General features: G+C 37.2%; 2 protein-coding genes and 1 pseudogene across 2 annotated transcripts; 2 read left to right on the forward strand and 1 right to left on the reverse strand.

Annotated features, from left to right (window-relative positions):
• Nucleotides 1–556: 556 nt before the first annotated feature.
• On the forward strand, nucleotides 557–3,856 carry LOC103952123 (squalene monooxygenase SE1). Its single transcript, XM_048586009.1, has 7 exons — nucleotides 557–857; nucleotides 1,457–1,746; nucleotides 1,871–2,039; nucleotides 2,147–2,365; nucleotides 2,450–2,725; nucleotides 2,956–3,234; nucleotides 3,348–3,856. Exons 1-7 carry the CDS (start codon nucleotides 639–641, stop codon nucleotides 3,483–3,485), a joined length of 1,590 nt encoding a protein of 529 aa, XP_048441966.1. The 5' UTR covers nucleotides 557–638; the 3' UTR covers nucleotides 3,486–3,856.
• Nucleotides 3,857–13,614: 9,758 nt separating this feature from the next.
• LOC103952118 lies at nucleotides 13,615–16,826 on the reverse strand (annotated as a pseudogene).
• Nucleotides 16,827–23,177: 6,351 nt separating this feature from the next.
• Nucleotides 23,178–26,458, forward strand: LOC125468294 (squalene monooxygenase SE1-like). The gene is made up of 7 exons (XM_048585992.1): nucleotides 23,178–23,486; nucleotides 24,089–24,378; nucleotides 24,502–24,670; nucleotides 24,778–24,996; nucleotides 25,081–25,356; nucleotides 25,559–25,837; nucleotides 25,951–26,458. The coding sequence occupies exons 1-7, from the start codon at nucleotides 23,268–23,270 to the stop codon at nucleotides 26,086–26,088; spliced, it is 1,590 nt and encodes a 529-aa protein (XP_048441949.1). The 5' UTR covers nucleotides 23,178–23,267; the 3' UTR covers nucleotides 26,089–26,458.
• Nucleotides 26,459–27,613: the final 1,155 nt, after the last annotated feature.

Below are 27,613 nucleotides of genomic sequence, written 5' to 3' on the forward strand. Positions count from 1 at the left end.
ATTGTGGTGGCGGAGATGGTGACAACCATGGTGGTGGTGGTGTAAGGTAAGTGGTTGTAGTAGTATGTAGTGGAGGTCACTTTGTTCTCTAAGCAATGATGTAATTTTTTTAAAATTAATGAAGGTATTGGATGAATGAAGAATATTCATTAAAAGTTCTTTGCTTTTATGAAAGTAGTTTTAAAAGCAACTTACGAACTACTTACATATATGTACATATATATATATATATTGCGAAAAAAAGAAGAAGATTAAATTAAAGAAAAAACTCGGAGATATATATATATATATATATAATATGTTTCTGTATAACTTTGGACAAGTGAAATAAAAAGATTAGCTGTAATCAAAATCAAATAATGCATAAATGAGTGTGACACCATTAAATTGTCCCCCAAGTGACCGTATCTTTGTCCTCTTGCCCACACGATTTTCACATAATCCACACGCTGCTAAAATTCATTAATAAAAAAATGGCCAGAAACACCGCGGCGGGTGCCTACCAAGTTACCAACTGCAGTCTCCCATTCTATATAAACGCCCTTCAACTTCCATCATAAGCATCAAGCACTTCATCTTCACAACCAAATTCTAGACGAACAAAAACACTAAATCGCAAAAGATTAATTAATTAAATTATGGTTTATGAGTATGTTCTTGCTGGTGTCCTGGTTTCTTTGTTGAGTTCTGTTTTCTTCCTCATCATAAACACCACCTACAGCGAAAAGAAGAAGGAAGACGTCGCGAATGTTTCTGAAACTGGTGTTTTTTCGGCGACGGAGATTGAGAAAAATACTGATGTTGTCATTGTTGGTGCCGGAGTTGCTGGTGCTGCTCTTGCTTACACTCTTGGGAAGGTGATCATCATTTCTCTCTCTTTATCTTCATAATCTACATTCTATATAGTTTATATTTTCTTTTCTTTCTTTTTTAAGATGAATGAATGTTCAATAGAAATAGTAATCATCGTCAATCGTTATTAGCATTATAGTTTTTCAACTCTAGCTATTTTTTGACTTTTTATTTCTTATTGCCATTTTTTTTAATTAAAACCCCGATTTCATAGTTAAAAATGCTTGAAACATCGTTTTTAACCTAGGGAAAACAAGAATGGACCTTAATATTACCCTAAACGCGCTTTTTAAATGTTTCTCACTAACATTTGGAGCATTTATATAAACCATACAATGGAGGATTCAGTCAATAAATGAAGTTATCAAAGCCAATTTCTTTGTTTTTATCTTTATGAGTTGGCTCTAATATCGGGTGCTAATTCCAGTCCAAACAGTATATTAATCCTGTTCACACAGCTAAACTTTGGTTTATGGTAGTTTGTAACTGTCATTCGTTTTGCTAATTAAGCATTCGGATCTTCTTGTCCTAGCGGAGCTTAATTAAAGTGGTAATTATGTAGCCTTTTGAGTTAATCGTGAGTTTTGGTTCTTGTTAAATATAGGAAGGACGGCGTGTACATGTGATCGAAAGAGACTTGAACGAGCCAGACAGAATTGTTGGTGAACTATTGCAGCCTGGAGGCTATCTCAAGTTGATTGAATTAGGTCTTGAAGATTGTGCTAATGAGTCCATTGATGCTCAAAAAGTGTTTGGTTATGCCCTTTACAAAAATGGCAATGACACAAAACTGTCATATCCCTTAGAAACATATAGTTCAGATATCGTCGGGAGAAGTTTTCACAATGGACGTTTCATCCAAAGAATGCGTGAAAGGGCTGCAACTCTTTCAAAGTACGTAAATTCCCATTTTCCTTCTGAGTATGATGAGAAGATCATCATGATTTCTTGGCTGTGATTGTTTGGATGTAATTTGCTTTGTACCTCTTATTCATGTCTGACAATGTTTTCTTTGCAGTGTGAAAATGGAACAAGGAACAGTGACAACACTAATTGAAGAAAATGGCACTATCAGAGGAGTGATGTACAAGAACAAGGCCGGAGAGGAGATGAGAACATATGCTCCGCTAACAATAGTATGCGATGGCTGCTTTTCAAATCTGCGCCGCTCTATCTCTACTCCCAATGTAATTCATTGATTTCAGTCTTCAGAATTCGAACATTTCTTTTATATTTTAGCATTGAAGTGTTTGCTATTATAGACCAACAAGACTAACTTGTCTAAATACTGCAGATTGAAAATCCATCCTGCTTTGTCGGTTTGATCTTGGAGAACTGTGAGCTTCCTCATGCAAACCATGGACATGTGATTTTGGGAGACCCTTCACCCATCTTGTTTTATCCTATTAGTAGCACCGAGGTTCGTTGTTTGGTAGATGTACCCGGCACAAAAGTACCATCAGTAGCTAACGGTGAAATGGCTCAGTATTTGAAAACCGTGGTGGCTCCTCAGGTATCTATTATTTTGCTTGACTTTATTAAATTTCAATGCCATTCATTTCGATCGAAAGGGACTAATCTGAGGAATTTGCTTCAGGTTCCCCATCAGATCTTAAAGGCTTTTCTAGCAGCGGTTGATAAAGGAATCATCAGAACAATGCAAAACAAAAGCATGCCGGCTGCTCCTCAGCCCACCCCTGGCGCAATTTTATTGGGGGATGCTTTCAACATGAGACATCCTTTAACTGGAGGAGGAATGACTGTGGCTCTTTCCGACATTGTTCTTCTAAGGGATCTTTTGAGACCCCTAAGTGACTTCAACGATGCACCTGCTTTGTGCGATTATCTCGAATCATTTTACACGCTCCGCAAGGTATATTGCCGCATTTCCTATATGTAAATTAAAATTTTCTCTTATTAGACAGTCTGACATGTTATATTGTTACATCAAGCACTGATTCACAATTGAGCAACATAACAAGTCGGATATATATGTATATATATATATATGTATATATATATATATATATATATATATTGGTGAGAGCATATTATCATGCATGTGGAAATGTGTGTGATGAAATTAGTTAATTTTCATTGCAGCCTGTGTCATCTACTATAAACACATTGGCCGGTGCCCTTTACAAGGTGTTTTGTGCATCGCCTGACCTCGCAAGACAGGAAATGCATGAAGCATGTTTCGACTACTTGAGCCTTGGCGGCATCTGTTCAAATGGACCAATATCTCTACTCTCCGGTCTTAACCCTCGTCCAATCAGCCTGTTTCTCCATTTCTTTGCTGTGGCTGTCTATGGAGTCAGCCGCTTAATGATTCCATTCCCTACACCGAAACGGATGTGGTTAGGGGCTAGATTGATCGTGGTATGTTTACTCATTTTCCCAGTACTTTCTCATCTGCAAGCTCGTTATATAAGTCATATTACAAACAATACAAGCATGAATCGCTAACTAATCTTTTGGTTTTCAATTTTCAGAGTGCATCAGGAATCATATTCCCGATAATTAAAGCCGAAGGAGTTAGACAGATGTTCTTTCCTGCAACAATGCCAGCATATTACAGAGCTCCTCCTGTTCACAGAAGAATCGAAACAAGAACGAAGCTTAAATGTTAAGAAAAAACCAAACAAAATACTTGTATCATATTAGCATTTACCCTCGCAAACAAGGTGAGGATCATAGCTGAAATTAGGAAAGAAAGTCGAGCAATTATGTTTCTCAATTCTTTTTAGCATTTGTTGTTCTGCAAGAAACTTGTATCAAACTCTTGCAGTTCGTAGTTAACCTACACATATTTTTTTAAATGTTTGACTTAATTGGTTCTACACGTGAAGTCTTCAACTCTTGCAAGTTTCAACTTTCAACTACTTTTCTTTTGGGGAAAATCTTGGAGGCATTCTGTTTTGTTTGGAATTCATTAGAAAAGTGGCTGTGTTCCACCGTGTCGTTCATTCATATTATAATTAAAATACTTGTGTTTGTTTTCCTTGATGTCCACTAATAATAACTTGTGCTTGTACTGTAAAAAAATATTCATAGAGAATTCACGCTTGGGACTTCAAAATTTAACATATAATCTAACATGTATGACAAGATTTAGCAATTAAATCAACATGTAAAGCTAGATATGGTGGAAGCAAAAACCATAAGAATAAACTAGATTCCCTTTAAGATCAAAGATCTAAATTGTTGATGTATCACATGTTAAAATTTGGCAAAATGGGTTAGTGGGTCTCTTGGGCTACCTTTGTATATTCTAAAGTCATTTTATAACTTAAATCAAGCCCAATGAGCTCCCTTTGTATTAGGCTAAGCTAAAAACTATTTAACGCTCAATATAGACATATAAACGTCAATTTAATTAACTGATTCTTTCAATTAATTTCTACCTCCATTCAAATTTAAACCACAATATTACCAGATCATTGTGAGGTTTAGCTCACTTCCACACATCTTAATGTAAATAGTATTGTTTGTCAAAAAAATAAAAAATAAATAATCTAATTAATTAATTGCTCCATCATTTGGTGTTCATCCCAGTCTATGGGTGTGCGGTCTATTAGAGCATGTCTAATGGTAAGGGCAAGAGTCATGGACTAAAGACGAAATCTAGCCCCCAAAGTGGCACTATTTAAGCAATCTTGCATTTCAATTTTTTGTTGTTCTAATGGTAAAAGCGGATAGAGGCTAAGAAGTGTTAGGTAATGGTTTTTATTGACTACCAATTCTATCAGAAATTGGTCCCTTGGGGAGTCCTGGGTGCAAGCTGTAACAACCCGTCCCGGGATTTACGGAAGAAAATGGGTATTTTTGTATTTTCACTAAGTTTCGGGGATACTTTCTTTTTTTTTAAATTGTTTTTGAGCCTTAATTGGTGAGCCCAAGGGGCCCACCCCCTGTTTTGTTTCCCGGTTCCCTTTCCCATTCCCTTTCTTTTGTTTCTTCTAAAAGTCTCTCTTCTCTTTTTCTTTCTCTTTGTCTTCCTCTCCCTCCCTCCGAGCAGAACACACACACACACACACACCCATGCCCACACCTATAGCTCTTTTCTAACCCCGTGGTTGTGTTTTGGACGTCAAATCACGAAAAAACCACCCCGGAGACATTTCCCAGTTTTCCGGCGAGCACCGCCCCTTTCGAGGCAATTTTTGGCCAAACCACGACGAGTTGGCCTGCGTGCTTGTTATCAATCTCTTCATCTCGCTGAGTAATACAACTTTCCTTTTTGTTTCACCTAATTTCATTAAGTATTGAAGAAGTTATACTCATTTGAATCTTACCTAGTTTCCGGCGGACACCCGTGGCTTCCAGGCTGTTTCCGGCCAACTCCGACCATGATGACGAGAACCAAGGGTATATTTCAATTCCTTACCTTCGGGGCTTCAATTTGGTATATTGAATGGCATGTTTTGGTTGAGTTTTGAGCTCCATCGGAGCTTGAGAATTCTCCGGCCGAAATCCAGCCTTCTCCCTCCTTGGAATCTGGCGAACCACCAAACCCAAGGCCTTTGGGCCTTTCCTGCCAAGCCCAAAACCCTAGGCAGCCCAACCCAACCCTTTTATTTTTTTTATTTTGTTTTGTTAATTTAATGGCCTTTGGGTCGTTTCCTTTAGGGCCTTCGGCCCGTTAACCCTAAACCCGTTAGACCCAAACCCTTAAGCCCAAACCCGAATCCAACCCAAGTTCAAACCCTTTAACCCAACCCGAATCCAAGCCCAGACCCGTTTGACCTGTTGACCCGGACCCGAACCTGGTCTGACCGTTGACCCGGTCAACGGTCAACGTTGACCCGATCAACTGTCAGCGTTGACTTTGACTTTGACCGTTGACTTTTTGGGTTTTCGTGCAGGACCCCTCCTAGGCTAATTTCGACGTCCTGAACCCGTTTCCGATGTCCGTTTTCCCAAATTCAGTCGTTTGAGTAGAGTTTGACTAAATGTACCATTTATGTGCTTAGGGGCGTTTATCTGTGGCGTTTCCTTCTTCGCTAGATGGCGTGGCTTTTCGACGGCAAAGTACTGTGAGTGGACACCTTCTAAAAATGCATGTTTTGATAGTATAAATGCATACATGAAAAGCATGATTTGATGATTATGTTTTATGAAACGTTTTACGAGATAACATGCTTACTGAGGCTAGTTTGAATTACTACTATTTTTCCTATAACCCATGTTCTTATAGAATATCTGATGGATGACGATATGATATTTAGAACATGTTTGGAACACCTCTTTATAGTATAGATGATGCATGACTTTATACTATGAAGTTGATTTTCAATATATGTATGTCCACTGGTTTTGTACTTACCTAGTGGTCCTTTCTGCTACGGGATGTAGGGATAGATCCAGTCCGTCCCGGGCGACGGTTTGGTGTTGGCATAGGGCCTGGAGTGTGTTTTCCTCTGACTGTCTGCTCAGAGACGGGGAGCCGGCATGGGGCCTGAAATGTATTTTCCTCTGACTGTCGGCTCAGAGACGGGAAGCCGGCATGGGGCCTGAAATGTATTTTCCTCTGACTGTCGGCTCAGAGACGGGAAGCCGGCATGGGGCCTGAAGGGTTATCGGACATTCACTAGTGTTTATTATTTATGAAAATTATGATTTGAGACATTGCACGACATGCTAGGTTTCGGAAAACCTATGTTTATCATTATATATATGTGTTTTCATAAAAACTGGGGGTTAGTACGTTGATAACTATTTTATTATATATATATATATATATATCAACTTGGTCCACTCATGTTTGTTTTGCGCCCCCTTCAGGACTTAGAATCGAGGCATACAATCCCGACGTCCAGGCACTTCCGCATCGGCATCTTTGAGTCCTCTCGGTGTAGGACCCACTCCTTTGTTTCATTCAATTTTATATTATTTTCTTTTAGTGTTCTAGATTAGAGGTATGCTCTGAACACGGTTCTTATTTGCATATTCATTATTCTTTTATATTTATAAACCTTATTTATCCTTTGTTTTCAGTATTTACACTCAATAAATGGCTTTCGTCACCCTCGGGTGTCGGCCAGCACGTGTCTATCCTGGTATTCGAGGAATATCGGGGTCGGGGCGTGTCAGATTGGTATCAGAGCATGGTTTTGTTCAGAGCATACTTAGGACCTTCTCCTACTGTAGTAGTGTGTCTGTCATGACATCATTTGGATGTCACGATTTTCGGATTTGGTGTCATTCGGGATAGTTGTGCAAACCTTTCTCTGTTTGAATTTTCACCTTCTGGTTGAAATACAAGAATTCATGTCGGGATTGTGCTTCAGTAGTGATGAAGTGGATTGTTGGATGACTTTCGACATCGGATCGATACTCTACATCGTGCATTCCCTGGGAATTTCGGACATAATTGGATCTACCTAGGAGTGTTGAGAAACGGAAAAACCCTAAGTGAGTTGAATTTGGAAGATATGAAGCGGCTTTGTACTCTACGACGTGCATTCTCAGGGAATGGCGGGCACAGTTAGTGTCACTTGGAAGTGTTACTTGGAAGCGACGTGTTCTAGAAATCTTAGTTTGAGGAAGTCTGGTCGAGACCAGCTGTAGATACGAAATGGCGATGCCACTCTACGACATGCGTTCCCTAGGAATTGCAGGCAGAGTCGGCTCTACATCGAAATCTCGAGAAATGGAAAAATCTTGACGGTACGAGTTGGTTGAGATCAACTAGAACCCTGAAACGATGACATCACTCTGCAACATGCGTTCCCTAGGAATGGAGGGCAGAGTCATATTGCTGTGGCAACTACTTGAAATATTCGAAGTGCGTGTTTGAGAAAGCAAGTAAGCGCTAGTGGTGACGACGATTAGTAAGTGGTAGTTGGCGGGAGCAAATCAATGTTCTCAGGCTCATTACCACTGAAGAAACTCGTGTGAATCGGTATAATGAATCTTCGATGATTGTTCTATCAGTAACCTCCTTGCTTACCTCAACGGCGAAGTCAAGTTCCTTAACCTTTGACCGTTAGCTCTACACCAAATTCTTCGGGCATTGACTTCATTTAAATTAGATAATTTCTTAAGTGACTCTTTGGTAGCAGACGTTATTCCCACCAATTTTCCAAAAGGAGTTGCGATTCTTGTTGTTGTTGTAGTTGGATTTGGTTGATGAAGACCCATACTTGTTTGGATAAACAGACTTCTTGAACTTCACCTGGGTTTGGCACTAGGCGGTAAATACTAGCTCTTTATCCACGTACTTTTCAGTAGAAGTGAACTTAGACTTTTGCTTGTAGCCCAACTGACCAGTGCTATTGTCCACTAACTGTTCAGCTTTGTAACTTTTCAATGTAATGGCTTGAGACTACCATATTCATCATTGTACGAAGATCGAGCTTTACTTTGAACTTCTCTGGACTCATTGAGCTTTGGTTTGCCCAAGAGCATCACTTTGAGTTAGCCAATCGTGTCACTGCATGCTTGCACAGATTGCTTTGTATCTTTCTTCTTCATCATTCTGTTAGTTCAGAGGTTCTATGTTTAATTTTTTGAACTTTGAAACAACTTACAACGTATTGTGAATTTTGAAATGTCTTGGCCTCGTCAAACCTTATTAACAGTTCTTAGCCATTCTTGAGCTTATACCTATTTCCTTTTGGCTAAGGAACCAATCAACCTTACCGTGTTCATTAACCAAATAATCATAAACAGTGATTTCTATTTCTGCATCTTTACCTTCCTTCGCTTGTTTGTTCTTGGCATGATTTCTCACTCATCCAGATATCTTGTACTCTAGTTTTAATAAACTTGTTTTGATCCTCAATTTCTTGAGTGTTCTTTTAGCCTTATCTACATGGATTCTCGCTCAATCAGTGAAGAATTCACGATCAATCAATTCGGCGGAAGTATGCACCTAATTCTTACCATTTCAGACAGAAATGTTGGAAGCATAATCTTTTCACAAGCTTACCCTACTTACTAGAAAGAGTTCCGCATGGGTGTGAGGTTGGGTCGTCTTGTGGTAAGAGGCTGGTGAAGATTGTGGTGCAGGTGAGCAGTATATTGCATCATTATCTTCACGCTGCATTGAATGGTCACCACTCATTATCTTGCTACAATTCATAACCATCATATCGTACTTTGGTAGACATTTTCGATGATGTGATGTGTTCTCCTCAACGTAGCTTTCCACTACCTTGGCACCAGGATCTTTCGGTTTGTGAGCACGTGAACGTGATGTTTGTGCGATCTTTTAGTAAGAATTGGATAAAGGTTTGACTACAGAAGGTCAGCAGATTGTATCACCATCTTACTATAATTCATAGGCATCACATCGGTTCTTTTCCAATGTTATGTGCCGTCTCAACTCATCTTTTCATTGTTTCGCTTCAAGACTCTGTTGTTGTGAGTACATGGTTATTGAAACACTTCTAGCAGATCTGTTTAGTGTACTCTGGGTTGGCACCCCAGCGCGGTCGAGGCGAGAATCAGAAAATCTTTACACTTCTCTCGAAAGGTGTATACTTTCATTTGTTTTAGGTTTATCACTTGAGATGTCCTTCTTTCCATCAACGTTGACCTTGTTTTACTAGAAATCTGCAACTAAGCAAAATTGGAGAGGTGGTTCGAGCACTACAATGATTCCCAAGAGATACTGCTTGTTGGGAAAGGTGACTTTTCGTTTTCTGCTTGCTTGGCTTGAGCTTTTGGGTCTACTAGTAACATGGTAGCCACTTCCTTTGAATCCCAAGGTACATTTTTCAAATGGGTTCTTTGTTGGCAAAACACTGGAGTAGTTGGTCACATTTGGAAGAATTAAGGAGGATAAGATGCTTGATACTGGATAGAGTTTTATGACGAGAGTTTCTGTCTTGTTCGGTTTGAGTACGCCATTTTTGCAACATGGTACGAGAGTTCTACAGGCAATGCTAGTTAGCTGAGGAGTATTGTGAACTAGTATTTGAAAGATTGAATTTACGACGCGTGAAATTATGCACCTTCAGCAAATTACTGCTTGCTTATCGAGACAACAAATGTGTGATTGATATCACGGGCGGCTGACTGTGGTATTGAAAACTTATTCATTGGGTTCGTTAAGCAAGTGGGTAGGAAGATTCGTCTTTAGCAGTTGGTACGAATTTGCTATTGTTAGGACTTGACCTAGAGACGCATCTTTTTTCGGAGTACGTGACGTTTCATTCCTTTCACCTCACCCATCCACATCAACTTTTTCTCTCTCTTTTTTTTATTAAATTTTATTTTTTCACCTCTCCCCACTCTTCTCTCTCCTTTCATCTCACTCCATAAACTTTTTATTTTTATTTTATTATTTGTTTATTTGATTATTCTTTCAATTGTTTAGAACAAACTAAGTAATAATATTACAAAATCAAAAATAAGAAAAATTTCATCTTTAGCTTTATGAACATTAATCTATGACTATTCTTAAAGAACATTGACTACTTCTTAAACTGAACACTACTTCTTAAATTGAACATTGACTACTTCTTAAACCAAACACTATTTGTAAACTAAACATTGACTACTTCTTAATTGAACAGTATTTCTTAAACTAACTAACTATATCTTAAACGAACACTAATACTATCATTACTCTTGAACTAAACACTGACTATTTTGTAAACTGAATACTGACTATTTCTTAAACTGAACACTAGTACTATTACTATTTCGTAAATTAAACACTGATTATTTCTGAAACACTGACTATTTCTTAAACTAAACACAATAGACTATATATATTAAACCAAGTAATAGTACTATCACTATTTTAAAACTAAGTACTAACTATTTTTCAAACCAAACACTAATATTATCACTGTTTCGTAAACTAGTACTGTCACTATTTTGTAAACTAAGCACTAACTATTTCTTAAACAAAAAACTAACTATTTCGTAAACAAAACTACACTACTTTTCTTAAAATCGAACACTAGCACTATCACTATTTTTTAAACCATTTCCTTACAAATTACTATCATGTATTGATGTTAGCAATATTTTTTTTATCTCAAATTTCTCTCTCCTTTTAAAATTTTTGGAGATTGTTGATGTTAGTTTGAAAGGATTTGGTTGGCTCTACCCTCACAAACTTTATTTAATGATAAGGACAAAAAATAAAAAAAATCCAACCCAATCGCGCGTAAGCACGCGCCAACCCATTCAAATATCAAATCAAGCATTTACTGCAACTGTGAGCAGATAGAACTGATAAGAAAACTAACGTTTGGGGGATACTTTTGTATTTTCACTAAGTTTGGGGGATACTTTCTTTTTTAAAATTGTTTTTGAGTCTTAATTGGTGAGCCCAAGGGGCCCACCCCCTATTTTGTTTCCCGGTTCCCTTTCCCATTCCCTTTCTTTTGTTTCTTCTAAAAGTCTCTCTTCTCTCTTTCTTTCTCTTTGTCTTCCTCTCCCTCCCTCCGAGCAGAACACATACACACACACACACACACCCATGCCCACACCTATAGCTCTTTTCTAACCCTGTGGTTGTGTTTTGGACGTCAAATCACGAAGAAACCACCCCGGAGACATTTCCCAGTTTTCTGGCAAGCATCGCCCCTTTCGAGGCAATTTTCGGCCAAACCACGATGAGTTGGCCGGCGTGCTAGGTATCAATCTCTTCGTCTTGCTGAGTAATACAACTTTCCTTTTTGTTTCACCCAATTTCATTAAGTATTGAAGAAGTTATATTCATTTGAATCTTACCCATTTTCCGACGGACACCTGTGGCTTCCAGGCTGTTTTCCGGCCAACTCCGGCCATGATGACGGGAACCAAGGGTATATTTCAATTCCTTAGCTTCGGGGCTTCAATTTGGTATATTGAATGGCATGTTTTGGTTGAGTTTTGAGCTCCATCGGAGCTTAGGAATTCTCCGACCGAAATCCGGCCTTCTCCCTCTTTGGAATTCGGCGAACCACCAAACCCAAGGCCTTTGGGCCTTTCCTGCCAAGCCCAAAACCCTGGGCAGCCCAACCTAACCCTTTTATTTTTTTTATTTTGTTTTGTTAATTTAATGGCCTTTGGGCCGTTTCCTTTAGGGCCTTCGGCCCGTTAACCGTAAACCCGTTAGACCCAAACCCTTAAGCCCAAACCCGGATCCACCCAAGTTCAAACCCTTTAACCCAACCTGGATCCAAGCCCAGAACCGTTTGACCTGTTGACCCGGACCCGGACCCGGTCTGATCGTTGACCCGGTCAACGGTCAACGTTGACTTTGACTTTGACCGTTGACTTTTTGGGTTTTCGTGCGGGACCCCTCCTAGGCTAATTTCAACGTCCTGAACCCATTTCAGATGTCCGTTTTCCCAAATTCAGTCGTTTGAGTAGAGTTTGACTAAATGTACCATTTATGTGCTTAGGGGCGTTTATCTGTGGCATTTCCTTCTTCGCTAGATGGCGTGGCTTTTCAACGGCGAAGTACTCCCCTTCTAAAAATGCATGTTTTGATAGTATAAATGCATACATGAAAAGCATGATTTGATGATTATGTTTTATGAAACATTTTACGAGATAACATGCTTACTGAGGCTAGTTTGAATTACTACTATTTTTCCTATAACCCATGTTCTTATAGAATATCTGATGGATGACGATATGATATTTAGAACATGTTTAGAACACCTCTTTATAGTATAGATGATGCATGACTTTATACTATGAAGTTGATTTTCAATATATGTATGTTCACTGGTTTTGTACTTACCTAGTGGTCTTTTCCGCTACAGGACGTAGGGATAGATCCGGTCCGTCCCGGGCGACGGTTTGGTGTTGGCATAAGGCCTGGAGTGTGTTTTCCTCTGACTGTCTGCTCAGAGACGGGGAGCCGGCATGGGGCCTGAAGTGTATTTTCCTCTGATTGTCGGCTCAGAGACGGGAAGCCGGCATGGGGCCTGAAGAGTTATCGGACATTTACTAGTGTTTATTATTTATGCGAATTATGATTTGAGACATTGCACGACATGCTAGCTAGGTTTCGGAAAACCTATGTTTATCATTATATATATGTGTTTTCATAAAACCTGGGGGTTAGTACGTTGATAACTGTTTTATTATATATATATATATATATATATATATATATATATATATCAACTTAGTCCACTCATGTTTGTTTTGCGCCCCCTTCAGGACTTAGAATCGAGGCATACAATCCCAACGTCCAGGCACTTCCACATCGACATCTTCGAGTCCTCTCGGTGTAGGACCCACTCCTTTGTTTCATTCAATTTTATATTATTTTCTTTTAGTGTTCTAGATTAGAGGTATGCTCTGAACACGGTCCTTATTTGCATATTCATTATTCTTTTATATTTATAAACCTTATTTATCGTTTGTTTTCAGTATTTACACTCAATAAATGGCTTTCGTCACCCTCGGGTGTCGGCCAGCACGTGCCTATCCTGGTATTCGAGGAATATCGGGGTCGGGGCGTGTCACAAGCTGAGGCTAAACTGGCCTCTTGAAATGCCCTAAGCTATATTAACTTAGGCAAGATATGTCTTTGTCATTTAAATCACTCAATTATTAGAATAAAACATCAAAATGTCTCTTTAACCTAACTTCTTTAGATTACTTCTAACAGTTTAAGATGTAATAATCTAAGTTGGTAGTGCAATACCGATATCATTTGATAGCCTCACAATTATTATGTAACATTGGATAAAAAAAAACTTCAATAATTATGATATAACTGTATTAAAATAAAAGGTACTGTACAATTTTTTTAAAAAGAATAATGTAGAATTTCTCTACTTGTTGAATATAATGTCCACTTTTTTTTATTTTTTATTACAAGTGATATTCTACACTAATTTACACAAATGGAAGGGAGAAGATTAGGAGACGCAGTGGGTTGAAGAGGAATACTCTAATCACCAGGGTTGTAAAATTTCTCCACTTGGTGAATATCAAAGTCTATTTTTAAATATGAGTATTAGTTGAAAGAAACATTTGAGTATTGATAAGTAATACAAACGACAACAAATAGCCAATATGATACAAGTATTTTGTTTGGCTTTTTTTTCTTAAAATACATGCTTCGTGCTTGTTTTGATTCTTCTATGAACAGGAGGAACTTTGTAAGATGCTGGCATTGTTGTAGGAAAGAACATTTGTCTAACTCCTTCAGCTTTAATAATCGGGAATATGATTCCTGATGCACTCTGGAAATTGAAAACCAAAAGCTTAGTTAGCAATTCATGTTTTTGTTGTTTGTAATATGACTAATGTAACATACCAAGATCAATCTAGCCCCCAACCACATCCCTTTCGGCGTCGGGAATGGAATCATTAAGCGGCCGACTCCACATATAGCAACAGCAAAGAAAAGGAGAAACAGGATGATTGGACGAGGTTCAAGACCTGACAGTACAGATATTGGTCCATTTAAATAGATCCCTCCAAGGCTCAAATAGTCAAAACATGCTTCACGAATTTCCTGTCTTGCGGGGTCAGGCGATGCACAGAACACCTTGTAAAGGGCACCGGCAAATGTGTTTAAGGAAGATGACACAGGCTGCAATGAAAATTAACAAATTCCATTAGACACATTTGCACATGGATGATAATTATATATATGATGTGTTATTGTCAGATCCAATAACATAGCATGTCAGACTGTCTTATAAGTGAAAATTTTCTTTTACATATCGAGAATGTTGATACATACCTTGCAGATTGTGTAGAATGATTTGAGATAATCACACAAAGCAGGTGCATCGTTGAAATCACTTAGGGGTCTCAGAAGATCCCTTAGAAGAACAATGTCGGAAAGAGCCACAGTCATTCCTCCTCCGGTTAAAGGATGTCTCATGTTGAAAGCATCCCCCAGTAAAATTGCACCAGGAGTGGGCTGAGGAGCAGCCGGCATGCTTTTGTTTTGCATTGTTCTGATGATTCCTTTATCAACCGCTGCTAGAAAAGCCCTTAAGAGCTGATGGGGAACCTGAAACAGCACATTCCTCAGACTAGTCCCCTTAAATCGAAATGACTGGAAATTGAAACATAATAAAGTCAAGCAAAATAATAGACACCTGAGGAGCCACGACGCTTTTATAATATTGAGCCATTTCGCCATTAGCTACCAAACAACGAACCTCGGTACTACTGATAGGATAAAACAGGATGGGTGAAGGATCTCGATCCCAGAATCACATGTCCATGATTTGCATTAGGAAGCTCGCAGTTGTCCAAGATCAACCCAACGAAGCAGGACGGGTTTTCAATCTACAGTATTTAGACAAGTTAGTCTTGTTGGTCTCATTAAAGTGCAAACACTTCCATTTTAATATGAAAGAAATGCTCGAGTTTCTAACGATCGAATAAAATACATTCGGAGTAGAGAGAGAGCGACGCAGATTTGAAAAGCATCCATCGCACACTATTGTTAGCGGAGCATATGTTCTCATCTCCTCTCCGGCCTTGTTCTTGTACATCACTCCCTTGATGGTGCCCTTTTCTTCAATTAGTGTTGTCACTGTTCCTTGTTTCACACTGTAGAGAAAAAAGTAATTGAGACATGAGTAAGGGGTACAAGAGAAATTACATCGAAAAAGATTATCTTCTAATCATATTCCACAGGAAGATGGGAATTCACGTACTTGGGAAGATTTGCAGCCCTTTCGCTCATTCTTTGGATGAAACGCCCGTTGTGAAAACTTATGTTGACGATGTCAGAGCTATATGTTTCCAAGGGATATAATAGTTTTGTATCATTGCCGTTTTTGTAAAGAGCATAACCAAACACTTTCTGAGCATCAATGGAATCATTTGCACAATCTTCAAGACCTAATTCAATCAATTTGAGATAGCCTCCAGGCTGCAATAGTTCACCCACAATTCTATCTGGCTCACTTAAGTCTCTTTCAATCACATGTACACGTCGTCCTTCCTACATTTAACAACAAGAAAAACTCATGATTAACTCAAAAGGCCACATAATTACGACTTCGATGAACGCCAGGATAAGATCTGAATGCTTAATTAGCAAGCCTTCTCAATGTTCTAGGACAATTACAAACGGACGGAAACCTAACTTTAAAGTGTGAACAAGATTACAACTGTATAGACTGCATTATTGTAATTATTAGCACCCACTAGAGCCGAATAAAAAATGAAAGCAAATAAATTAGCTATCACAACGTCATCTATTGACTGAAGCCTTATATGTACAAGGAAAGAAAGGGTTGGTTTGAAATGCTAATTGGTTTTTTGAATAAACAACAGAATGATCTATACTAAGTTCGATTAAGTTATGGGGAGGGGGATCCAAACTTAGGTGTAAAGGGGGTGTACATTGCTTTAGTCAACTTGACTAGGCTCGTATCCACTAGATATAATATGCTAATTAGTTTACTCAGCTCTTAGACAAATGTTAGTGAGAAAGATTTAAAAGCGAGTTTTGGGTGCAATATTTATGATAAGGACCATTATTTTTCTTTTTTCTTCTTTAAAACGATGCTTCAAGTATTTTTAAGTATGAAAGCGAGTTTTGAAGGATTCATTCATAGGATTTAAGTAAAAAACAAATAAATCGTTCAGAAATAAAAAGTCAGAAAAACACAGCTTCAAGTTTTGACTGCTTAACTTAACTGAGTTACTGAGGAAAATAGAGTTAAAAAAGTAGGAACAAAACTAAAAAACTTACTATTCAGCATTTATATTTCATCTTTTAAAAAAAAAATAGAGAACTTTGGAACTCCGAATAGAGATTATTAAGATCAAGAGAGTTAGACTCTATAAATAGAGAGAGAAATAATGATCACCTTTCCAAAAGTGTAAGCAAGAGCAGCACCAGCAACTCCGGCACCAATAATGACAACGTCGGTACTTTTCTCAATCTACGGTGCCAAACAAACACCGTTTTCTGACACAATTGCAACGTCCCTCTTATTTTCGCTCAAAGTAGTGTTTATGATCACAAAGAAAACCGAACCCAACAGAGAAACCAAGACACCAGCAAGAACATACTCGTAAACCATCTTAATCTAATTAATATCTGCTTTAGTTTCTTTAATTTCGCTGTAGTTTGTGATTTGTGAATGTAAAGTGCTTAATGCTTATGGTTGTTATGAAACTTGAATGCTTATAGAGAGAGAATTGTTGTTGGGGAAAGTTTGAAGCTTCTGTGTAGGCGCCTACCATGACTGCTTTGTTGATACGTACGTGGGAATTAGATATCAGAAATAATTAATTATACATATATACAATATAAAAGAGGTTCATGCATGATTAATTAAGTAGTCATTCTTTTGTTTTTTAATTTTGCCTGGTATATATATAGATATAGTGCTTCTTTTGAACGTGTGGTCGAATAGGTCATTTTTTGGTATGGAGAGTGGGACGCGGGGGGAAGTTGGGTCAATTCATTAGTGTGGATTGACCGTGGACTGTGGAGCAATACTTTGTCAAAGTACTCTCGCTATTAAATATTTATCATGACTTTTTGTTTCTTTTATTTGTAGAATTACTTTTTCTCATTTTTAAAGAATCGGATAAGTTAGGAATGAGTAAAATTAAGAAATTAATTGGTATGGAAAGAACCCGTTTTGATTAAACTTTTTACTATTTGCGGGATCATGAAAATTCTAGAATCGGATTAAGGTGGGTTGGAATACAAGTGTTTTCTTGGTCCGATCATGAACTAACCAGACTCGGTTAGGTTGGGCCATACAAATGGACCAACAGTGCACCACATCATGTGGGGCTTCGAAATGGTAGGTAAGGCCCGCAGGTCTTGTCGAGAATAACCATACTTGATTCGCAAGATACAAAATTTATTTCGACGATCTAGTTTTAGTTGAATATCATAACAAGATTACAAAATAATAAAAATATTATTAAATAATAAGAATGCTGAAATGGCTACAAATTAAGAACTATATCTTGACTAACTTATTAAATTAAACTAATACAAACACTACTAGTGAAAACTAAAGCAAAATCCTAATTCTAAATGGGCAAAAACCTCTAATATCCTTTGCCCACAAGAAAACCATAAATAATAAAATAATAACTAATTTTCCAACAGTTTCCTATTATCTTGGAGATTCCTATAATCTAAAAATTAGCTTAATTAAGCCTCAATTAATCATAATTCTACAAGGAAAGAATATATATTGCTAGATATCCTCTAGAATTCTTTCGACTTTATGAGGATTCAATATCCTAAGAGGATTCACTCATGATAACTATACAGACACTCCCATATAGGTTTCATTAAAGGTATTCTGATATCGTGCACATTGCATACAATATTATTCTCTCACTCTCTTGCCTACTACTTGAATTCTAAGGCCCTTATTGACTTGATCGTCGGAGATCCTTTGGCCAGTACCACACTGGTGCCCTAAGGAGTTCACGGTTTGTTTGCTCCTTCTTGCAGATCGTCGTTCGAGCACTCCTCCCTGGATGGTGATGTGCAAATTTGGTTCCAACACTAACTATATGATGTGTTTCATGGTGTTTGTGAGTTGTTGTGGTGGAAGAAATTGTTGAGAGACTTCGGTTTTGGAACCAAGTTATGAATCTACATTTTGATAATAAGGCAACTATAAAGATTGTTCATAATCCAGTGCAACATGATCATATAAATCATGTTGAGATTGATCAATACTTCCTCAAGGAGAAATTGAATGTTGGAATCATTGCCTTTTCGTTTGTGGAAATTGAAGATCAACTCACTGATGTGCTTACTAAGGTTGTCTCTAGTAGTGTGTTTTCCAACTTGCTCGACAAGTTGGGCATGCGTAACATCTTTGCTCCAACTTGAAGGAGTGCTACGAGTTGTATATATTAGTTCTATTGTTAATTTCTTATCCCACATCGATGAAATACTTGTAAACAACTCTTGTAATTCCTATATATCTCACCAATTACAAGGTAATGAAATAATATAAAAATTATCCAAATATATTTGACAATTCCTGAGCATATTCATGACACTTAACCTATTTGAAAATTCTTGAGCATATTTGCCAACGCGGTGGCACCATTAGAAATTATGGCCCCCTTTCTACAATTTCACTTATAATTCACTACGTCCCAAGTTCAAACTTTTAATGGCTAATATTTTCATATAATAAGAGAATTTTGAAGCGCAATGTTGGAACCAAATTAGCAAATCATTGTTTATGATACGAATAATCGCAGGAAACCTACAAGCCAACAAGAAAAGATCGTAAAATAACCTATGCACCGATGAGAAACCAGCCAAAGACCCTATGAGAACCTACGCACCGATGAGGAACCGGCCAAATACCCTACGATGATCAAGTTAGGACAAAATTTAAGAGCTTCAAGTAGTGGGATAAAGCGTAGAGAATATGATATAGAGGGTGTATCTATAGTGTTTAATGAGAGTCCTTATGAGGATAGAAATCAGTATTAAAAGCCGAGATAATCCTAATAGGAAATCTAGAAACATTTTCTTCCTATTAGTGATTAATTGGAGCACACATTAATTTCCATAATAATAGTAATTCCGAAGATTCTCTCCTAATAAGTCTAGGATTAGGGGATATGTTCCTTGAGGGCCAAGTAGGTCATTCTTGAGGCCAAACCTGGCCTACCATTCCAGTGCCTATCAGATTAACTTGTCCCGATAAAACCTAAGATGATCTGATCCAGATCGTGTGGGTCATTCCAACCATATAGACTTGTAGGTCCTAGCCTACCATTTGTGTGGGTCTTCACTATTTCTTCCACTTTGGTCCGACAGTCCGAAAATCAAGGTCCCACATGCAAGACTTTTATTGGTTTCTTTCCTAGACTTGTATACGTGAGTTTGTAATTTTCATTATGTTTGGAGGTTGAGTTAATTAGGAGTGATATCGTCATTTAGTACTACGGTCTAGTGATATTCCTATTCACTAGTATGTAAGAGGTCTTAGGTTCGATTCTTATCAAATGTGAATTTGAACCACGTTATTGTTAACCCATTGTGAGGCTAAGCCCACCCACTCCTCTTAGTGTAGATAATATCGATTGTTTAAAAAAAAAAAAATTAGGAGAGTGATATCAAATCTAATCAAATCATATTTATTTAGGTTGGTTAATTAGGTCTGTAGAATTAGTTTTACCTTAGGAACACACCTAAGACTGTTTTTCCCTATTATTACTCCTTGTAGTTAGGCGATCCCAGTCCTATAAGTCTACATCGTTCTTTCTTCACCTTTTGCATAACTGTAATATTCAATATTACATCTGAAAGGGAGAGGTTTTATGTTTGCTAGGCTTAGCGTGAGCAACTTTGTGAAACCTTTAGAATCCTTGCATTCATTCATAATCCTACATTATGGTGAACAAGCTGTGTGGATCTCTTTACTCGTGAGGATGACCTATTGTGATGCAATCATCCAAAAGAGAGCAAAAAAAAAAAAAAAAAAAACAGTGTATTGCAAGACATAAGTATTTGGTAAAGCTTCGAGTCTAGTTTCTATCAAATTGAGTCTTGTAAAAATCTTATTCGTTAGTGGATTCTTTAACTGGTTGTGTGTCTATGAATTTTCCCTATTGTGTGTGGGTTTTACCACGTCAATGATATTATGCTATTTGCATCCACATATTTCTTCTTGTTCACATTTACGTAGTATGATTGAAACCAAGATTCAATCATGCCACTTAGAAATTTTTATTTGGATTGTTTACCTGTTACGTTTGAGTTCATCGATCTATCCTCGTTTTCAACTTCGACTTTGACAAAGCATTGCTTCCGTACTGATGGCTTGGAGAATTGACTTTCCCACTTGCCCCAAGAGCAAACAAATAAACAATGGGGTCGATGTATCAAAAAAATAAAATATAGGAAAACAAAAACGTCCCCGTTGCTCCCACGTCTACATACTATTATAAATCATTTGTTTTTTAAGTATTAATATTAATTTTCGAGTCACTTAGTACTACAGTCTGGTTGTATTCTTCTTCATTTAAAAGTAAAATGTCTTAGATTCGAATCTTGTAGATGGCAAATTCGATACCAAATTAGGCTGCCTATTGTGTAGCTTAGCTGAACTCTCTATTCCTTTAGCGTAAAATATTAATGTACTCAAAAAAATATTAATTTTCAAAAGGGTGGTGCATTCACACACTTATGTTTTTACCTCATACACCTCTCAAAAATAAGTGTGTAGATAACACAACCTTTCAGAAAATCTACACTTGATAAAATAAAAATAAATAAATTAACTACTTATTTATTTATAAATTTATTTTTCTATACGCATATTTTAATTATTTCTGATAGCTATTTCAGCCTTCAATCAACTCCTAGTTTCGTCCATTCGAAAATTAAAAAAAATGGTTTGTAATTTATTATGTGGCGGACATCTGTAAGCCCACGCACATATCTTTGACACATCGACCAAACTTAGTCTCAATGGCAGTGCCAGCACTCTTTGACTAAGTTTTTAGATGAATTCACCATGTGTTTCGCTCTGTCATCTTTTTCATTTTTTTAGTCAACACTCGGAGATCATGGTACGTCATGCGTGATCTTTAATCCACCATGTGTTATTTTAATAAATTTGGAACACTACGAAAAAATTCAAAGAGAACAATCGGAGTTCTAAAAATCTATACAAATGCATTCATTGGATTTTTTCGAGTTCGAATTGGAAATTTTAAAGGCAGAACAAATTCCAACTTAGATCCCTAAAATTTCCCAAATTCTATTCAATTAATATAAGAATAGGAGGCAAATGAAAAATAGCTACCAATTCATGTGTTTCGACAGGTTTACTCATGGAAGTTCCATTCATTTTTTTTATTTCTTATTTTTTGTTAAATGATTACCCAAAAGATTATATAGTCATGATCCAGAGATACATTTTAGCACATATTTTTGGTACAGTTCGGTTAGTCTCGTTTCATAATGTATTTCAACAAACCGTTTATATTTTAGATATTCTTTCAAAGATCATCTTTACTAAAAATCATCCATATTCGAAGTTATGACTATTGAGTTAAATAGTAGTCATTTAGTGTTTCTTTGAAAAAATTCAGTCATCCACTTTCTCCACTACAAATAAATGTTTTAGGGCCCATCATGGATGGTTGTGCCTTAAAAAAAATAAAAATAAAATAAAAAACTACTTCTGTTGTGTTTCAAGAATATTCAGATGTAAAATAAAGTAGATGAGCACTTGATAAGCTCTATTTTTAAAAGTGTTGTGAGTATAAAAAGCAATGTAAAGGTGTTTGTTAAATTTTAATGTGAGTGATATAATATAATTCTATATAATGACAAAAATAAATATGCTAGCGGATGGTGGCGACGACAGTGGTGGCAAAGGCAGTGGTTGGCAATGGCGATGGCGATGGTACCAATAGTAAGGTGTGTTGGTGGGGTGTAAAAGTAGCACTGGTGGCAGCGGAAGTGATGGTGATTTTGGTGTGGTGGTGGTGGTGTCATTAGCGGTGACATCGATGGTGGTGGTAAGGTTGGTGGTTGCAATTGTAAGTGATGACAACGACGTCGGTGACAATGGCAATGGGGGTAGTGGTAGTGATGGCAGTGACAATGGTTGGGGGTGGTCAGTGCCAATAGTGGGGTGTGGTGGTTGGCGTGCAAAGATAACACTAGTGGTAAGGGCGACTGTGGACTGTTATGATGGTGGTGGCAAAAGTTATTGTGGTTGTGGTGGCGATTGTAGTAGTTGTGGCGTGGTGACAATTGTGGTGGCAGAGATGGTGACAACCATTGTCACGCCCTGACCAACGAATAAAGACTATTCACGAGCTAAGGTGTGAACCATATCTTGGTTGTAGAATTTATTTCTATAGCTAAAATATGGCTCACATCCTAGTTCGTGAATAGTCTTTATTCGCGGGTTGGAGTGTGACAATCATCATGGTGGTTGTGTAAGGTAAATGGTTGTAGTAGTATGTAGTGGAGGTCACTTTGTTCTCTAAGCAATAATGTAATTTTTTTAAATTAATGAGGTATTGGATGAATGAAGAATATTCATTAAAAGCTCTATGCTTTTATGAAAGCAGTTTTAAAAGCAACTTACGGACTGCTTTTATATATATATATATATATATATTAAAGAAAAACCTCGGATATATATACACACACACACAATAAGTTTCTATATAACTTTGGACAAGTGAAATAAAAAGATTAGCTGTAATCAAAATCAAATAATGCATAAATGAGTGTGACACCATTAAATTGTCCCCCAAGTGACTGTATCTTTGTCCTCTTGCCCACACGACTTTCACATAATCCACACGCTGCTAAAATTCATTAATAAAAAAATGGCCAGAAACACCGCGGCAGTTGCCTACCAAGTTACCAACTGCAGTCTCCCATTCTATATAAACGCCCTTCAACTTCCATCATAAGCATCAAGCACTTCACCTTCACAACCAAATTCTAGACAAACAAAAACACTAAATCGTAAAGATTAATTAATTAAATTATGGTTTATGAGTATGTTCTTGCTGGTGTCCTGGTTTCTTTCTTGAGTTCTGTTTTCTTCCTCATCATAAACACCACCTACAGCGAAAAGAAGAAGGAAGACGTCGCGAATGTTTCTGAAACTGGTGTTTTTTCGGCGACGGAGATTGAGAAAAATACTGATGTTGTCATTGTTGGTGCCGGAGTTGCTGGTGCTGCGCTTGCTTACACTCTTGGGAAGGTGATCATCATTTTTCTCTCTTTATCTTCATAATCTACATTCTCTAGTTTATATTTTTTATTTTTTAAGATGAATGAATGTTCAATAGAAATCGTCATCATCGTCAATCGTTATTAGCATTATAGTTTTTCAACTCTAGTTATTTTTTGACTTTTTATTTCTTATTGATTCATTTTTTTCTTAATCAAAACCCGATTTCATAGTTAAAAATGCTTGAAACATCGTTTTTAACCAGGGAAAACAAGAATGGACCTTAATATTACCCTAAACGCGCTTTTTAAATGTTTCTCACTAACATTTGTAGCATTTATATAAACCGTTCAATGGAGGATTCAGTCAATAAATGAAGTTATCAAAGCCAATTTCTTTGTTTTTATCTTTATGAGTTGGCTCTAATATGGGGTGCTAATTGCAATAGTGCAGTCCAAACAGTATATTAGTCTTGTTCACACAGCTAAACTTTGGTTTATGGCAGTTTGTAACTGTCATTCGTTTGGCTAATTAAGCATTCGAATCTTCTTGTCCTATAGCGGAGCTTAATTAAAGTTGTAATTATGTAGCCTTTTGAGTTAATCATGAGTTTTGGTTCTTGTTAAATATAGGAAGGACGGCGTGTACATGTGATCGAAAGAGACTTGAACGAGCCAGACAGAATTGTTGGTGAACTATTGCAGCCTGGAGGCTATCTCAAGTTGATTGAATTGGGTCTTGAAGATTGTGCTAATGAGTCCATTGATGCTCAAAAAGTGTTTGGTTATGCCCTTTACAAAAATGGCAATGACACAAAACTTTCATATCCCTTAGAAACATATAGTTCAGATATCGCCGGGAGAAGTTTCCACAATGGACGTTTCATCCAACGAATGCGCGAAAGGGCTGCAACTCTTTCAAAGTACGTAAATTCCCATTTTCCTTCTGAGTATGATGAGAAGATCATCATGATTTCTTGGCTGTGATTGTTTTGATGTAATTTGTTTTGTACCTCTTATAATGTCTGACAATGTTTTCTTTGCAGTGTGAAAATGGAACAAGGAACAGTGACAACACTAATTGAAGAAAGTGGCACTATCAGAGGAGTGATGTACAAGAACAAGGCCGGAGAGGAGATGAGAACATATGCTCCGCTAACAATAGTATGCGATGGCTGCTTTTCAAATCTGCGCCGCTCTATCTCTACTCCCAATGTAATTCATTGATTTCAGTCTTCAGAATTCGAACATTTCTTTTATATTTTAGCATTGAAGTGTTTGCTATTATAGACCAACAAGACTAATTTGTCTAAATACTGCAGATTGAAAATCCATCCTGCTTTGTCGGTTTGATCTTGGAGAACTGTGAGCTTCCTCATGCAAACCATGGACATGTGATTTTGGGAGACCCTTCACCCATCTTGTTTTATCCTATTAGTAGCACCGAGGTTCGTTGTTTGGTAGATGTACCCGGCACAAAAGTACCATCAGTAGCTAACGGTGAAATGGCTCAGTATTTGAAAACCGTGGTGGCTCCTCAGGTATCTATTATTTTGCTTGACTTTATTAAATTTCAATGCCATTCATTTCGATCGAAAGGGACTAATCTGAGGAATTTGCTTCAGGTTCCCCATCAGCTCTTAAAGGCTTTTCTAGCAGCGGTTGATAAAGGAATTATCAGAACAATGCAAAACAAAAGCATGCCGGCTGCTCCTCAGCCCACCCCTGGCGCAATTTTATTGGGGGATGCTTTCAACATGAGACATCCTTTAACTGGAGGAGGAATGACTGTGGCTCTTTCCGACATTGTTCTTCTAAGGGATCTTTTGAGACCCCTAAGTGACTTCAACGATGCACCTGCTTTGTGCGATTATCTTGAATCATTTTACACGCTCCGCAAGGTATATTGCCGCATTTCCTACATGTAAATTAAAAATTTCTCCTATTAGACAGTCTGACATGTTATATTATTCCGTCAAGCACTGATTCACAATTGAACAACATAACAAGTCGGATATATATATATATATATATATCTTGGTGAGAGCATATTATCATGCATGTGGAAATGTGTGTGATGAAATTAGTTAATTTTCATTGCAGCCTGTGTCATCTACTATAAACACATTGGCCGGTGCCCTTTACAAGGTGTTTTGTGCATCGCCTGACCTCGCAAGACAGGAAATGCGTGAAGCATGTTTCGACTACTTAAGCCTTGGCGGCATCTGTTCAAATGGACCAATATCTCTACTCTCCGGTCTTAACCCTCGTCCAATCAGCCTGTTTCTCCATTTCTTTGCTGTGGCTGTCTATGGAGTCAGCCGCTTAATGATTCCATTCCCTACACCGAAACGGATGTGGTTAGGGGCTAGATTGATCGTGGTATGTTTACTCATTTTCCCATTACTTTCTCATCTGCAAGCTCGTTATATAAGTCATATTACAAACAATACAAGCATGAATCGCTAACTAATCTTTTGGTTTTCAATTTTCAGAGTGCATCAGGAATCATATTCCCGATAATTAAAGCCGAAGGAGTTAGACAGATGTTCTTTCCTGCAACAATGCCAGCATATTACAGAGCTCCTCCTGTTCACAGAAGAATCGAAACAAGAACGAAGCTTAAATGTTAAGAAAAAACCAAACAAAATACTTGTATCATATTAGCATTTACCCTCGCAAACAAGGTGAGGATCATAGCTGAAATTAGGAAAGAAAGCCGAGCAATTATGTTTCTCAATTCTTTTTAGCATTTGTTGTTCTGCAAGAAACTTGTATCAAACTCTTGCAGTTCGTAGTTAACCTACACATATATTTTTAAATGTTTGACTTAATTGGTTCTACACGTGAAGTCTTCAACTCTTGCAAGTTTCAACTTTCAACTACTTTTCTTTTGGGGAAAATCTTGGAGGCATTTTGTTTTGTTTGGAATTCATTAGAAAAGTGGTTCTGTTCCACCGTGTCGTTCATTCATATTATAATTAAAATACTTGTATTTGTTTTTCTTGATGTCCACTAATAATAACTTGTGCTTATACTGTAAAAAAAATGTTCATAGGGAGATTCATTCTTGGGACTTCAAAATTTAACATATAATCTAACATGTATGACAAGATCAAGCAATTAAATCAACATGTAAAGCTAGATATGGTGGAAGCAAAAACCATGAGAATAAACTAGATTCCCTTTAAGATCAAAGAACTAAATTGTTGATGTATCACATGTTAAAATTTGGCAAAATGGGTTAGTGGGTCTCTTGGGCCACCTTTGTATATTCTAAGTCATTTTATAACTTAAATCAAGCCCAATGAGTGCCCTTTGTATTAGGCTAAGCTGAAAACTATTTAAGGACCCAATATAAACGTATAAACGTCAATTTAATTAACTGATTCTTTTCAATTAATTTCTACCTCCATTCAAATTTAAACCACAATATTACCAGATCATTATGAGATTTAGCTCACTTTCTTACATCTTAATGTAAATAATATTGTTTGTCAAAAAAAAAATTTAATCTAATTAATTAATTACTCCATCATTTGGTGTTCATCCCAATCTATGGGTGTGCGGTCTATTAGAGCATGTCTAATGGTAAGGGCAAGAGTCATGGACTAAAGACGAAATCTAGCCCCCAAAGTGACGCTATTTAAGCAATCTTGCATTTAAATTTTTTGTTGTTCTAATGGTAAAAGTGGATAGAGGTTAAGAAGTGTTAGGTAACAGTTTTTATTGAGTACCAGTTCTATCATAAATTGGTCCCTTGAGGAGTCCTGGGTGCAAGCGGAGGCTAAACTGGCCTCTTGAAATGCCTTAAGCTATATTAACTTAGGCAAGATATGTCTTTGTCATTTAAATCACTCAATTCCTTGTCGATTAGAATAAAACATCAGAATGTCTCTTTAAGTTGGTAGTGCAATACCGATATCATTTGATAGCCTCACAATTATTATGTAACATTGGATAAAAAAAAAAAAAAAACTTCAATAATTATGATATAACATTATTAAAATAAAAGGTACTATACAAATTTTTTTTAAAAGAATAATGTAGAATCTCTCTACTTGTTGAATATCATGTACACAAAGGGAAGAGAGAAGATTTGAATAGGAGACGCAGTGGGTTGAAGATGAGTACTCTAATCACCAGGGTTGTAAAATT

The sequence above is a fragment of a genome, unplaced genomic scaffold, assembly GCF_019419815.1.
Source record: "Pyrus x bretschneideri cultivar Hongxiangsu unplaced genomic scaffold, Pyrus_bretschneideri_v1 Contig24, whole genome shotgun sequence".
NCBI lineage: Eukaryota > Viridiplantae > Streptophyta > Magnoliopsida > Rosales > Rosaceae > Pyrus > Pyrus x bretschneideri.

Excerpts from the sequence above, each read along its gene's own strand:
- LOC103952123 (XM_048586009.1), top strand. The coding sequence starts at position 639 with ATGGTTTATGAGTATGTTCTTGCTGGTGTCCTGGTTTCTTTGTTGAGT. Across the intron at positions 2,366-2,449 it reads AAACCGTGGTGGCTCCTCAG|GTTCCCCATCAGATCTTAAA; the intron begins GTATCTATTATT and ends AATTTGCTTCAG. Across the intron at positions 3,235-3,347 it reads TAGGGGCTAGATTGATCGTG|AGTGCATCAGGAATCATATT; the intron begins GTATGTTTACTC and ends TTCAATTTTCAG.
- LOC125468294 (XM_048585992.1), top strand. The coding sequence starts at position 23,268 with ATGGTTTATGAGTATGTTCTTGCTGGTGTCCTGGTTTCTTTCTTGAGT. Across the intron at positions 24,671-24,777 it reads GCTCTATCTCTACTCCCAAT|ATTGAAAATCCATCCTGCTT; the intron begins GTAATTCATTGA and ends TAAATACTGCAG. Across the intron at positions 25,838-25,950 it reads TAGGGGCTAGATTGATCGTG|AGTGCATCAGGAATCATATT; the intron begins GTATGTTTACTC and ends TTCAATTTTCAG.